The sequence below is a fragment of the Schistocerca piceifrons genome, chromosome 3 (genome assembly GCF_021461385.2).
Source record: "Schistocerca piceifrons isolate TAMUIC-IGC-003096 chromosome 3, iqSchPice1.1, whole genome shotgun sequence".
NCBI lineage: Eukaryota > Metazoa > Arthropoda > Insecta > Orthoptera > Acrididae > Schistocerca > Schistocerca piceifrons.
Window position 1 is genome coordinate 489391312 of NC_060140.1, and position 14941 is coordinate 489406252.

Sequence of the window (14941 nt, forward strand, 5' to 3'; positions counted from 1 at the left end):
GCCTGTCAGTTCAATGGTTTAAGTTTTTCCACGAGACTTTCTTGTCCATTGAACAAAGCCGTTACCATTTGTGCAGTCCTTTTTTTTTTGTATATGTTCAATATCAACTGTTATTTCTGTTTAACATGGTTCCCACACACTTGAGCATTCTTCAGAGTGTGTAACATAAGTGTTTTTGCAAGCAATCTCCTTTGTAGGCTGACTGCATTTACCCACTATCCTACCACTGAACTGTAGTCTGCCAACTGCTTTCCATACAACTGAGTCTATGTGATCCTTTCCTCAGATGCCATCAAATAGTTATACCCAGGCATTTTGTATGAGTTGATTCATTACAGTTGTGACACAATGATACTGTAGTAACAGGATACTACATTTCTGCATTTTCTGAAGTGTACAATGTTACATTTCTGAACATTTAAAGTACGTTGAAAATATTTGCACCACTTTGAAATCTTATAATGATCTGACAAAACTTTTATGCAGCTTTTTTCAGATAGTACTTTGTTAAAGAGAACTGCATAACTGGAAAAAAGGGTGAGGTTACAATAAATGTTGTCTCTCAGGTCATTAACACAATCGAGACTGGCTCACTCACTCTGGATGGGGCAGCTGGACTGCTATTTTTAAACACATTTTTCGGAAATCATAGCTTTGTAATAGTTAATGCAGTAAAGTCATCTGATGTTTCATTTCAAACGACGAAACCTCGTTTATCTGTTCTTAAAAATCTTGCTATAAAATATTAAAATTGGCAGATAAAAAAAGATTTACTGAATCATGTTCTTATTCCAGGGGAGCGGAGGGGGGGGCGGTTTCACCCACCTCGTTCACACCATTCTTACAAATAAACTGCCTGAGTGTGGTTTATTTTGGAACAATAAGGTTTAAAAAGAGTTACATCACGATTTGGACACCACCAGGACATTTCTTTGCAGCACTTCTTTCTTCTGCCTCTTAGTGAAATGGAGCAGCCTTTGGAGACAGGTGTTGGATGAGATTTTTTTCTATGTAGGTGGTATTTTTTCCACAAAATGTCATCCAATAAGTCCATTTGGACCAAGAACTGTAGAGGAATTAACCTCTTACCATGTGCTGCCTTTGGCGCAGACCAACTCCCTAATTATGTAAGACATTGGGAGAGAGTGCACATTTTTCTTTTTTCCTCATCTCTGTCTCAAACAACATGAAAAAGTTCCTGATGCCCATTACAATCAAATGAAAGAATAACTTTTTCCGCTATTTGAACTGCTTTCTCTTGAAAGGATGAGAAGCAATCACTTGATCTGATTTATCCATTACTACTTTGTGAATATTACGATCCAGAACTACTTCTGGTTTTGCTTTAGTCATTGGTCCCACATGACCACACAATTACCTCTGTTGCTGAAGCAGTGTGGCATGAAGAAAGCATAAAAAAAATAAACCATCCTTCATGTTCCTTCATTTTAGGCAGCGCAGACATTCCCTTCTCTCTTTCAAAAAAATCACATCATCAACTGTCCTTCCTTGATTCTTGGCTTTGCAACCATCGGTTGAGGAAGATCCTTTCTGTTAGCGATGTAAGTGCCTACTGCCCTTGGCTTGCACTGCCATGAATAAAGACAGCGGGTGATATATAATTGTGATCCTTGAATACTGTATAACCTTTGTCAAAGTAATTTTATAGTACTTTCTTCAAAAATGCCATAACACCTGGCTGCTACATGCCGTACTCAGTTCATATTTCTGTCCTAAGTATGTACCCAATCAAAGCATTGCCAACAACAAATGACATTACTCATCTGATTTGCTCTTCATGTAAACATGAAAATGTATTTGTCCTTACAATTCAAACTTTTAAAAAACAGTCATTGATTTTTGGGTTTTCACTCAGTACAGGTGAATTATTAGTACAAAAAACTCTTAAATATCATCAATTTTTGGCTTGGTCCACTTTCTACATACACTGTTGGCTTTCAACTTGGTTTGCCATCTGTGCTGAACTATTATCGAACCAGCATACCGATTAGTTTCAGTGGTTACTGCTTTGTCTGGGATAAAAACGAAATGATCATATGGGATTATTGGCTGGGAGAGACCACATCTGGGGGCTGTTTGGCTGCTTGATGAAAGTCTTTCAATTTGACACCGTTTTGGGACTCTGCATGTCAATGAAAATGAGATGAAACGATTGGAATGACACAAACACCCAGTCCCAGAGTGAAGAAAATCTTTTGACCTGCCAAAGAACTGAACCTGGGACCAGTGATCAAGAGGCAGTGACAGTAACCACTAGACCACGAGCAATAGACCACCTGACATAAACAATGCACAAGAATCAGCTGGTGTGGGAATGGTGTCAAGTGGTGCCTGCACACCATCCCAGCTTCTCATCTGCTGTCTTCAGTAGTTACAGCAGTTACAATGACAAAGTAGCATACAAAGTGCTGCTGTTGAGTATAGATGTTAAGAATTCAAACATATGCAGTAGCAAAATGCAGAGACCCTTTCATTGTACAGTCCACATGGTTACCAACAGTGGGTAGAAAGCACAATGGTTGCAATGAACCCTTTCCTTGTGCAGTCCACATGGTTACCAACAGTGGGTAGAAAGCACAATGGTTGCAATGAATTTTTAAGTACAGCACAAGCAAGGTTCAGGCACAGTCTGCCCGATTAATTGCCGCTGATTGAGTCATATTCGGGCTCCGTCCCAACACACTTCACTTCACTTAAGCAGTCAGGAATTTCATTTTATACCTCATAGGAACACACTTATGTTAATAAGTTTTGCTTAAACAGTTAAAAGTGCTTGAGAATTCTGTCTTGAGCAAAATTAAATTTATTCTTGTTCACTAATCTACATACATGTTTCGGCATTGTTATACCATCCTTAACAATGTTATGAAAAGGAAAGTTGCTACTCATCATACAGCAGAGATGCCGAGTTGCAGATAGGCACAACAAAAGGACTGTCACAAATAAATAAAGCTTTCAGCCATTAAGGCTTCTTCCAGCAGCAGCACCAGCGCAAGATGGGAGCGGTGACTGGGTGGGGGTAAGGAGGAGACTGGGATGGCGAGGGGGAGGGATAGTATTGTGGGGGTGGCGGACAGTGAAGTGCTGCAGGTTAGACGGGTAGGGAGGGAAAAGTAATGGAAAAGGAGAGAAGTAAAAAGACTGAGTGTTTTGGTGGAATGACTGCTGTGTAGAGCTGGATTTGGAACAGAGAAGGGGCTGGATGAGTGAGGACAGTGACTAACGAAGGGTGACGCTAGGAGGGTTACGCAGTGTTTGTATGTTTTGTTACAGGTGGTATTTTAATAGTCTCTAATTTGTAACTAATAACGAAACATGGAACTGGCCAAGGTAGGGTGGCTCACATGCCTCTACGATACAGACAGCCATAATGTGGCGAGGTCATACTAACCTGTCGTTCCTGGACAGGGGCAGCAGTCCTTTCAGTAGTTGCAAAGACAATAGCTTGGATGATTGGCTAACCTGACATTGTAACATTAGCCAATGTGGTCTTGCACTCTTACTGTGAATGGTTGGAAGGTAGGTGAAACAATAGTCGTGTTTTTTTCCCTTACCTGACGGTGTACAGCACTACTGTATGGCTTAACAGGGTTGGCATTCTGTTGGGTAAAATATTCCAAATGTGAAAGAATTCCACATTCGCATCTCCAGGCAGGAACTGCTCAGGAAGATGTCATCATCAGAGAAATCAAGACTGTCATTCTACAGGTTGGAGCATGGAATATTAGATCTCTTGATAAGTTAGGTAGGTTAACAAATTTAAAAAGGGAAATGGATAGGTTGAACTTAGGTATGGTAGTAGTGTTGTGCAGTGGGAGGAAGAACAGTACTTCTGGTAAAGTCAGTACAGGGTTATTAAGATAAAATCAGATAGGGGTAATGCACTAGTAAGCCTAAGAACGAATAAGAAAGTACAAATGAGTGTAAGTGGCTATGAACAGCATAGTGAACACAGTAATATAGCCAAGATAGACATGAAGCACACCTACCAAAGTAGTATAAGTTGATATGCCAACTAGCTCCATATATGATGAAGAGATTGAAAGAATAAATAATGAGATCGAGGAAATTATTCTGATGGTGTGACTGGAGTATGGTAATAGGAAAAGGAAGAGAAGGAAGATTAGTAGGAAAATTGAACTGGGCAAACAAATGAAAGAGGAAGATGCCTGATAGAATTTTGCACAGAACATAATTAAATCATTGCTAATACTCGGTTTCAGAATTATGAAAGAAGGCTCATATGTGCAATAAACCTGGGGACACTAGAAAGTTTGAGCGTGATTACATAATGATAAGACAGAGATCTCAGAATAAGATTTTAAATTGTAAGAAATTTCCAGGGGCAGATGTGGACAATGATCATAATTTATAGGTTATGAACAGCAAATTAAAACAGAAGAAGTTGCAAAAGGGTAGGGAATTGACATGGAAACACTGAAGGAAACAGGGGTTGTTGAAAATTTCACGAGTAGCATTACACAATACTGAACTGAAACAGAGGAAAGGAGTACAACGCAAAATGAATAATTAGCTTTGACAGATTAAATAGGAAATACAGCAGGGGATCACACAGGTAAAAAGATAAAGCCTCCCTTAGGAGATATTGAATTTAACTGCTGAAATGAGAAAACATAGAAATGCACAATGGCTAAGCAGGACAGGCTAAATAACAAATGCAAGGCTGTAGAAGCCTGTGTAACTAATTGAAAGACAGAGGCTGCCTGTAGGAAAATTGAAGATACCTTTGGAGAAGACAGAATTGACTGTATGAGCATCAAGAGCTTAGACAGCAAATCAGTATTAAGCAAAGAAGGGAAAGGTGGCAGGAATACGCAGAAGGTCAGTATAAGGGTAATAACCTTGAGGGCAATATTATATAAAGAGAAGAAGTAGGTGAAGGATGAGTTGGGAGATACGATTCTGCTAGAAGAATTTGGCAAAGCATTTAAATACCTAAGTGGAAACAAGGTCCCTGGAGCAAATGAATGATATTTCCATAGAGTTATTGAGATCCTTGGGAGAGCCAGCCATGAAAAATGTATTCCACCTGCTGTGCAAGATATGCGAGTTGCAAGATACACGAGTCAAATGAAATACTCTCAGGCTTCAGGAAAATGTAATAATTCCAATACCAAAGAAGGCAGGTGATGACAGATGCAAATACTATCAAAACATCAGATTAATAAATGATAGTTGACACATTTTGTAGATTTAGAGAAAGCTCATGACAATGTAGACTGGACTATACTCTTGGAATTTTCAAGGTAGCAGGAATAAAATACAGGGATCAAAAAGATATCTACACCTTGCACAGAAAATGAGATTGTAACTGTAGGAGCAGAATGACATGAAAGGGAAGCCATAGTTGACAAGGGAGTAAAACAGGGTTGTAGCCTATCCATGATGTTATTCAATGTGAACACTGGGCAGTCTGCAAAGGAAACGAAGGAGAAATTTGAGAAGGGAATTAAAGATCAGAGAGAAGAAATAACTTTACCATTCCCCAATGACATTGTAATTCTGTCAGAGACAGATAAGGACTTGGAAGAGCAGTTGAACAGAATGGATTAGTGTCTTGAAAAAAGATTATACGACTAATGTCAATTAAAAGTAAAACAAGGGGAAAGGAATGTTGTCAAAGTAAATCAGGCAATGCAGAGGGAATTACATTAGGAAACAAGGCATTGAATGTAGTACAAGAGTTTTGCTATGTGGGTAGTGAAATAACCGTTGATGGTCAAAGTAGAGAGGATATAAAATGCAGACTCGCAAAATCATTTCCAAAAAAAGAGGAATGGGGTAACTTCTAATATAAATTCGAGTGTTAGGACATCTCTTCTGGAGGTATTTGCCTGAAGCTTTGTATCAAACTGTATTTAACTTCGTATCAAACTGAAATGTGGACGACAGCCATTTCAAATAAAATGACGGAAGCTTTTGAGATGTGGTGCTGTAGAGAAACAATGAGAATTAGATGGGTAGATTGAATAATAAATGAAAAAGTAGAGGAATTGGAGAAAAAAATAATTTATGGCACAACTTAACTGAAGGAAAAGATCAACTGATAGGACGCATCCCAAGGCACCAAGGAATTGTCTGTTTGGTAATGGAAGCAAGTGTAGGGAGAAAAATTATAGAGGGAAACCATGGCTTGAATGTAGTAAGCAGCTTGAAACAGATGTAGGCTGTGGTAGTTATGCAGAGCTGAGGCATGCACGGGATACTGGCATGGAGAGCTGCATCAAACCAGACTCCAGACAGCGACGGCAACAACAATAACAACGAAAAATATATATTTTTCCTATAGCATAATTCTTGTATTTTTCATTGTTTCTGTTATTTATTTACTACTTCTGAAAAGCTGCTACTATGACTACAATTATTTCTTTTCCTGTTATGTTTTTGATGCTTGTATGAAAGTGTGCCAGATCATGAATTAGAAATCATAATAACAGGGTTCAAACTAATAATATTTGTGAGTGTGAACACTTAAGTTTCACAATTTTTTTTTTCTGTGATCAGGACTGGTATAGGAAATTCATTTCATGGTGACACAAGTTCAGTTCCAATTAAGTGTTTTGATCTGATCCCTCTCACTTCTTTGCGGAATTGATTAATGGCATGTTTTTAGGTATCCTGACATGTTATTGTTTCAATTTTATACACAATATTTCGACAACCAACCCACAAGTCTGTGAGTACACATAACAGCAAAACCTGTAGCACCCGAGAAAGACAGCACGGTTGGTCATCCAAACATAATGCATAAAATGGGAACAACAACTTGAGACGAACTACAGGAAGTACACTGTTGACATGTATCAATTTTCTATTTCCTGACAGTTCCTTAAGGGCATAGAGCATAGCTACACTGCAAAGAGCTGCATAGTTTTTCTTATACTACAGTTTTTTGTATGTATTAGCTCTACTCAATAATTAATTTCTGTGGAGAGCTGTTACACTATCTAAAATGTTTTAGATCCATATCAATGTTTGTCGGTCTACGGTTCACTTCCATATAACGTACCACAAATTTTGATTTAAAGCTGACTTTTTTTTTAGTGTTCTTACGTTCTCCATGTATTTAGTGTCAAAATTCCTAGTCATCTCCTCAATAAATCTTGACACATAGTTTTGGCAAGTGCACTGACAAATGCTAGATGTTTTATCTTTCTCTGTGGTAGAGTTTATCATCAACAATCTCTTTCATATTAAACAGTCAGTTGTGTAGGCTATATTTAGCCCTAGTTGTCAACCCTGTGGTGAGCTGCTTTATTGTTGTAGGAATGTGTACAACATTAATTTAATTGTATGCTTATTGCCCTTGTGTGTGTGTGTGTGTGTGTGTGTGTGTGTGTGTGTGTATTTGTCTGCTGGTGTGTTCTTGATTGAAACAAATGTGAAGGAGACCTCATGCACTTAATAAATAAATGAAACAAAACCACAGGGATCATGCCTGAACAGTAATCGTGCAACCGATCGATATATGGTACATATTTATTCACAGAAATAAAGCAACTTATGGTATTAAATATATGGACCATAGTCAAATGAAAACTGACATGTCTAAAAGTTCTGAAAGAGAGTAGCTCTTTGCAGAAACTAATCATTGAATGTAACTACTAAGCAGAAAGTATTATAGCAGACAGGGAGGATATACTAATGAATAAACATATCTATTGTCTGCATTGTGCTCTGTTCTCAAGGAATTGTTAGAATGTAAAAACAAACGAACACACACACACACACACACACACACACACACACACACACACACACAACAATATAGTGTTCTTAAAATGTCCTCCAAGAAAATTGGCGATCAGTAGCATGATCCGTTGTTTGTCCACAGCTTTTCTGAACAGTGATTATGTGATCAATCCAAACGATTGGCTTAAGTTCTTTAGCCAGGATAATTTTGTATGTTCTGGATCATGTCTGCCATCAATCTTTTCTTCAAGTATTTGTTGCAACAGGTTGTATTTGTCATTGCACATTATATGGCCAATGTATTAGTGCCTTCTTGTCTTGATGGTATTGAGAATTTCTAAATCTTTGTTCATATGCTGCAGTATTGCTACATTAATGACTTTATCTGACCAGTAATAAGGAAGACAGACACCAATAAGAGGAAGCAAATGTGCTACTTCCTCAAGTTTGTCAATCTGCCAAAGAAACTGACGATCACCATATCACATGTATGTATTTGTTTGTCCAATATTACTTACATTTAACAGCAAAATTAAGGGAAATCCGTTGAGGACAGTGTAACAGCAATGAAACATTTATGGGAAACTGTTTTGCTCAAGGTTGGATCCTCAAATATATTTTACAAAATATGACAAGGAGCACAAAGTTGGAGGCCTCCCTTTGTGTCTAATAAATGCACATTATTAAAACCTGCAAAATGAATATCACTGTCATGGTCTTTCATGGATACGTGAAATAAGAGCCAACCAAGTTAGCCTCAAACTTACACAGTTATCTCTCCACCACAAAGAACGAAAGTATGATATAAAAACTGATTAGTAATTATTATATAACTAACAAACTTTTTTGGCAAACAGATGTGCACATTGTTATTGTCAGATAATTCTTTGGTGGGAATAAATTAAAAAGGTTCTTTAGATGGAAGTGAAAAAGCCTTTGGTTCTTTACACTAAAGACAATTTTATTTTCAGAGACCATTGGCAATAAATGTATTTCATTTCTTTATCCATAATTATCAATGTCACATTCATGAAATACCATTCATGCACAAGGATTTTATTTATATTACAAACAGATATTGAACAGTATTACCTGACTGCAAACTAGCGGCAGCTTCCACATATCTTTCTGTCAATGGTGGTAGGTTCCATGACACAACAGATGCTATCAATTCATTGCTACCAGTTATGAGAGAAATCGGGTCATCTTCAGCTAGCAATGCTCCATCACTGGTTTGAAGAGTGAGTGTTGGTCGCAAGCCTTCTAAACTAGAGAGGGTTATAATGATAATGACAAAGATAATAATAACAACAAAACTATTATGAAATTGAATGCTTATGTCATTATCGCCATTCTATGTACTTCAATTATGTTTCACGTCTTAATTAAACATTACTTTCAACTAGTATCTACTTTTTATTTTCCATTAATAGTATCATTGAATGAAACAGTACATTCACTAAGTGATCACTTGTATAAGCTACATATGGTAATCAAAAAAATATACATCTGAAATTAATTCTGATATGTAGAAATCAGATCAATGGTTCTACAGTGAATACAATGTTGTTTGCAAAACATAAAACAAGCTCTGACACATAAGATTTTTGTTTGTTCCACTAACTGCACAATGTATAATCTAATGTTATAGAAATTATATTTGAGAAATGAAAATGTGAGAGATTAATACAAAACAAATGCCGTAGTTAATGATAAGAAATATACTGAATCTAAGTTAAATTTACATGTCTTGTTACTTTATGCACATATTACTACTAGGTGCAGTTGAACCCCACTGCATCACACAAAGCTTTATGATCTAATTTTCTTAGTTTCCATGCAGCTTTCGTTTTTTCCTCTGTGAAATCTACAGTCAATTTTTTTTGTTTTCTTTGCAGTTTGTCTACCAGCATCGTTTCTCATCTGTCAATTTTATGACTGTAAGTGTTTCTGTCTAAAGTTTTTGACAAATTTATTTGGACAATTTCTAGACATCTTATGATATGTTGAATCCAAGGTAAAGTTTTCAGTTTTTCTGTCTATGTTAAAATTTTCTGGGTAAGTTGTGTTGCTGGGAGCATGAAAACCTGGCTACAAAATATAAATTTTCTTTTCAGATGTCTGCCTTGAGGTTTAATAATAATAAAAAATTTGTGATAAATGTAAATACAGATGCAAATTTTCTTCAAAATGTGGAAACACAAAATTACCTAATAGATGCTATTCACAGTGCAATGTATCTAGATGAACTTTTTCAGAGATAGTTTGAAATTGCTTTATTTTCTGCATATAAATATGGCGAATGTGTTCGGTTTTCATTTCCTGGTATAGTACCTCCACTGGCAAAGCCCGTATTGGAAATGTAAGAAGAATATGTTTGCAAAATAAAAAGTGCTTTAATGCAACTACGTATCAGTGTGCTCATTGCTCTGGTCCAATGACAATTATGAGCAGCTGAATTAGGGTTGCCACCTGTCCCTTATTGTATGGAACGTCTCATATTTGAGGTTAAAATTTTGCATTCAGTATTATGAACTGTTGTCCCATAAAAATGAGTGTTTGTCTTTTTTGTCTATAGATAGTTTAAAATATATCTAAAAACAAAGATGATGTGACTTACCAAAAGAAAGCGCTGGCAGGTCGATAGACACACAAACAAACACAAACATACACACAAAATTCAAGCTTTCGCAACCAACGGTTGCTTCGTCAGGAAAGAGGGAAGGAGAGGGAAAGACGAAAGGATGTGGGTTTTAAGGGAGAGGGTAAGGAGTCATTCCAATCCCGGGAGCGGAAAAAATACATATTTGAGTGCCATTGAGGTTCAAAGTAGCTCAATTACCGTTTTCTCTTTGGAGCCTCAGGAAAAGGAAATCTCACGATGTCTCAAAATTTGGTGGTAAAGCTGAGCATACTGGATTATTTACCTTGTCCTTCACCACATTCTTCTGTAGGTCTTCCCTTCCAACTCCTAATATGACTATTCAGGCTGTTTGAGACTAAATCTATGTAAATTGTGAAGTTATCAAAGGTCATTGAAGACATCAATGTTAAGATGTCAGATTCTGATGAAAATTCTTACAACTTCTAGAAAGAAAGTTCAACAAGCAATATCAGATCAAAATAGCTGGGAATCATCATAAACGGGGGTGCAACCTGATGCTGGACAATGCCACAAGGCTCAATACTCCATCTGTGTGCATGGATTCTCTGTATCTCACAGCAGTGAGTCAGATCTTAAGCAACGTAAAAGGAATACAAAATAACAAATTGAAATAAAAAATCTGGATCAATAATCTTCCAATCAAGTGACTTCTCAAACACAGAACGATAAAGTAACGAAGGGAGAAAATTTGGTGGAAGATATATTAGCTCCTAAGTCTCTAAATGATGAGACCACACTTGTTTCTAAAAACTGTTTCTTTTCAGTTGCAACAGCAATAGAGGTAACTGTAAAATCTTTCCTCTCTGTGTAAGATACTATACAGCTACAAGCAGTTTACAAAACAAGTTGCTAGATTTTTACGGAAGTGCCAATGAAAACACTAGTTCAACTCCTCTCATTAAAATGGCCTCTAACCTGCCTCCTACAGCACCTGTTCCTATGCCTCTGGTTGCTACTGGCTTTGATCTAATGTTGTTTATTCAGTTTCATAAACACCAAATGCCACAGTTGATGACGGCAGTCCAGCAGCTCATTAATGCATTGATGCTGCATCAATTCTGCTACAATATGCAGCCATATTCACGGCACCACCTCCATGCATTCTACCATTCTGAGTTTTCAATAAACAACAAGAGAAATGAAATGAGTACTACACTCAGATCGACGATCACTGTGCTACACATCAAGTGCAAAGTAGCATGAAACTTTCTTATTTCTTGTCAATGGCCAGCACAGGAGTTTACCACCCCACTCAGAAGTTATTCCTGGCTAGTAGGCTGAGGTTGCTAGTTTCTGAAGATTTAGTTGCGGCCCTCACTAAGCATTAAGAGGATTCGGTACGGGTTACTGCAGCTCGTTACAAGTTCTTTTGATTGCAGAAAAAGCCAGAATAGACTTACCATCAGTGGGTCACTGAACTTAAAGGTTTGACATGACAGTGTCATTTTCAACATGGCTGTGGACAGTTCTATAGTGATGCAATGATTCATAATGCCAGCCAGTGCGATTCGTGAACAAATTCTCAAGCATTCTGATCCTACTTGGAGACAAGCATTACAAATTATTGAACATGAGGACTTGTGTGACAGTGACGTGGAAAGCTTTGAGGTAGCTCCCATTTGCAGTGTAATGCAAAGTTACAAACAGGTACGGCCTTGCGACTGACCACTGCGGGCAAACAGGCCACCATGCCGTAGGCCGAATAAACAAGTGTCAACACGTGTGTTCGCTGTGAAATCATGTTCCCGTTGCTTTTCCACAGATAAAAGACAAAACTGTCCTTCGCGGAATATGTCTTGCTTTGCTTGTTGAAAGCCATGTCATGTACAGTCTGTTGTGTTTGCAATGGAAAAAGAACTTAACCCATGATCACTCTTCTAAGTGCGGAGCACCTTTTCACTCAGTGAACAAAGCTTTTTCCAAGCCTGCTGCCAATACCAGTAATGACAAAATTCAGGGTGTGCCTTCAATCTCCGCCCCCTCCCGGCAAGTGCTGTGCAATGACAGTCAAACAAACTGTTTGTGAACTTAGACACTGGTGCTTCCGTTACATTGCTTAATCGTGCAGTGCACAGGACTGATTGATTGCTTTCACTTAAAAGTTACTGCAAAAGAGTCAATGCAACTGTTCCCAAATCGAGAAGGAAGCGCCTGTTATTACCTATGGTGTCACGAAGTTTCACCGTTATCTGTTTGGTTAAAAGTTTTCCCTAGTGACGGACCATAAGCTACTTCAGTATTTGTTTCAGCCATCCAAACCCTGTTCCTCCATGCACGGCTCAGAAGCTACAACATTAGGTTTTGGTATTGTCTCAGTATAAGTATGAAATATTGTACCGGCCCATGTCGAAGCATGGAAATGCTCACACCCTTTCTCGCCTTCCTATTGGTCCTGATTCTGAATTCGATGCTACTGCTGCATCTTGTTGCAAATCGATGCGCAGGAAACTGAACTTTTACAGACATCCCCCTGCACTATATCCGTACTGCTTGGTATCATTCAGTGAAAACCATTCAGATCTCTTTTGTGTGGCAATATTTTGCTCATTTGCACCACCTCTTGATCCAGCATGGTGTGATTTTATTGCAAAATGGTTCTGCACAATCCCTTGTGCTTATTCCTAAAGTGTTGCAATGGTATGTCTTGTGACTGCTCTACCGAGGACATCGGGGAATTGCAAGCAAAAAACAGTTAGTATGTCAACACTGTACTTGGCCAGTCATGGTTGCCCACAATGAACAGATGATGTCACAGTGTCACGCATGCGATGAAACTCTATCGGTCCTGCCAAAAACGTTTTCAGATTGGCCAAAGTCTCAATCATTGTGGCAATGAGTGCATACTAACTTTGCTGGTTCCTTTTGGGACACTCGTTGGCTTATTGTTGTGGACTCTTGTAGAAAATATCCATTTGCAGTGCCCATGAACTAGAATACGTTGCATAGCACCATTCAGGCTCTGTCATCTATTTTTTGCTTGGGAGGTTTGCCTGAAGTGTTGATTACAGACAACAGACCACTGTTTACGGCTCAAGACTTTGAATAGTACTGCCAATGGTATTGCTCACCCTACCAGTGCTCTGTTTCGTGCTCAGTTGAATGGAGAAGCTGAATGACTTGAGCATACATTCAAGCAACAGATGAACAAACTATGTGCCTCCCATACATGGGAGCAAGTGCTGTTGCTCTTCCTTGCAACATATCGCTCCCAGCCCCATGACGGTCTGTCACCAGTGGAGCTTATACATGGCTGGCACCACCACACACTGCTCTAGTTGCTGCACCCACTGCAGCACACAGTGCCTCCCACACTCTGCAAATATCAGTTTGCACCTAATGATTCTGTTATTTTCAGAGTTTGTGGTTGCAACAGGCACTGGGAGAGAGGAACGATTTTTCGAAATTTGGGTGCCTACAAGTATTTATGAACTTTCCGTATTTTTGTGAAAAATTCTGTATTTTAAGGTAAATGTTCCTTCTTTCTTATACCAAAAAGTGGCAATCCTAAGCTGAATGGTCTGTATAAGGTACATGCCATGTAAAATAATGTAGTATTGAGCTGTGGGACCTAGCACCTTCGAACAAAGAAACACTTACATTTATTTACCAGCAGAAGTTCAAGTGTTAGTATAATGCGAACACTTTTAATATGGTAGTTTTCGGGGATGGGTGTTTTGAACTATGAGTGCATCAAATACTAGTAGAGGTTGGGCCTGAACTACTTCATTTATGACACTGCCAATCGCTCAAGCAACTGCATCATAGCTGTTACTGATCCCTTTTTGTGCACTGCGGTTTTCTTTTCTTATTTCATTCTGAAGTAAATGAAGAAGTCTCTGGTCTGTCACACAGTTTGATTATGAACTTCACAGAACAGTTGGTGATTCCTACGACCATGTGTCAATTCTGCTTTCGCAGAAACACAGAACGCGGGTAAAGGCTGCTGCCCGGCAAGAGAAAGGGAGAGGCTTTTTTTCTCCACATTGCTTCTCTCCCCTCAGGCAGATATAATTTAATTTCTGTATGCTTGCAGTTGACTGCCAGTTTATAGGGTCTGCACTCTTCACTACAGCTTTCGGAAAACAAAACCTGTCAACGTTACTTCGACCACACCGGAATTCTTCCCCTATCATATGAACTGAGTTATTTTTTGTACTACTTCTATGCTAACTGCCTTGTGAGTTCTGCCTGTAGCATTGTCAAGTATGCTTGCTCATGAAAGGTCATAATATTATGCAGATTTTGAAATTAATGAATTAAGTGAGAGAAAAAAATAATGTGGAGAAAGACCTTAAACCAGAGAAGCAGTTCAATGGCAGGTAAATGCTGCTGCTTCTCAACAGAAACAATCCTTTGTCAAAAGCTCAAATACAACCAAAAGAAGAAAACAAGCAAAGACCATTTTGGGAGAAGAATAGATGGAAAAGTATCTTTCAAAATGGTCTCACACGTGTACTTCTGTCATTCAGTTAATAAGCATATGTGGTAAATTAGCAAGAGACAAGTGAGGAAGCACAGATGACAGTTAATGCTTCTTAAGAA

At 38.3% G+C, this 14941-nt stretch overlaps 1 protein-coding gene across 3 annotated transcripts in view; it reads right to left on the reverse strand.

The window, feature by feature from the left end:
* LOC124789768 (tonsoku-like protein) overlaps positions 1–14941 on the reverse strand; it is a 269414-nt gene that overhangs the window by 38847 nt on the left and 215626 nt on the right. For all 3 annotated transcript variants that reach the window (XM_047257225.1, XM_047257226.1, XM_047257224.1), the window contains one exon: positions 8827–9002. In XM_047257225.1, coding sequence (XP_047113181.1) covers positions 8827–9002 — 176 coding nt within the window. The remainder of the gene's footprint in view (positions 1–8826; positions 9003–14941) is intronic.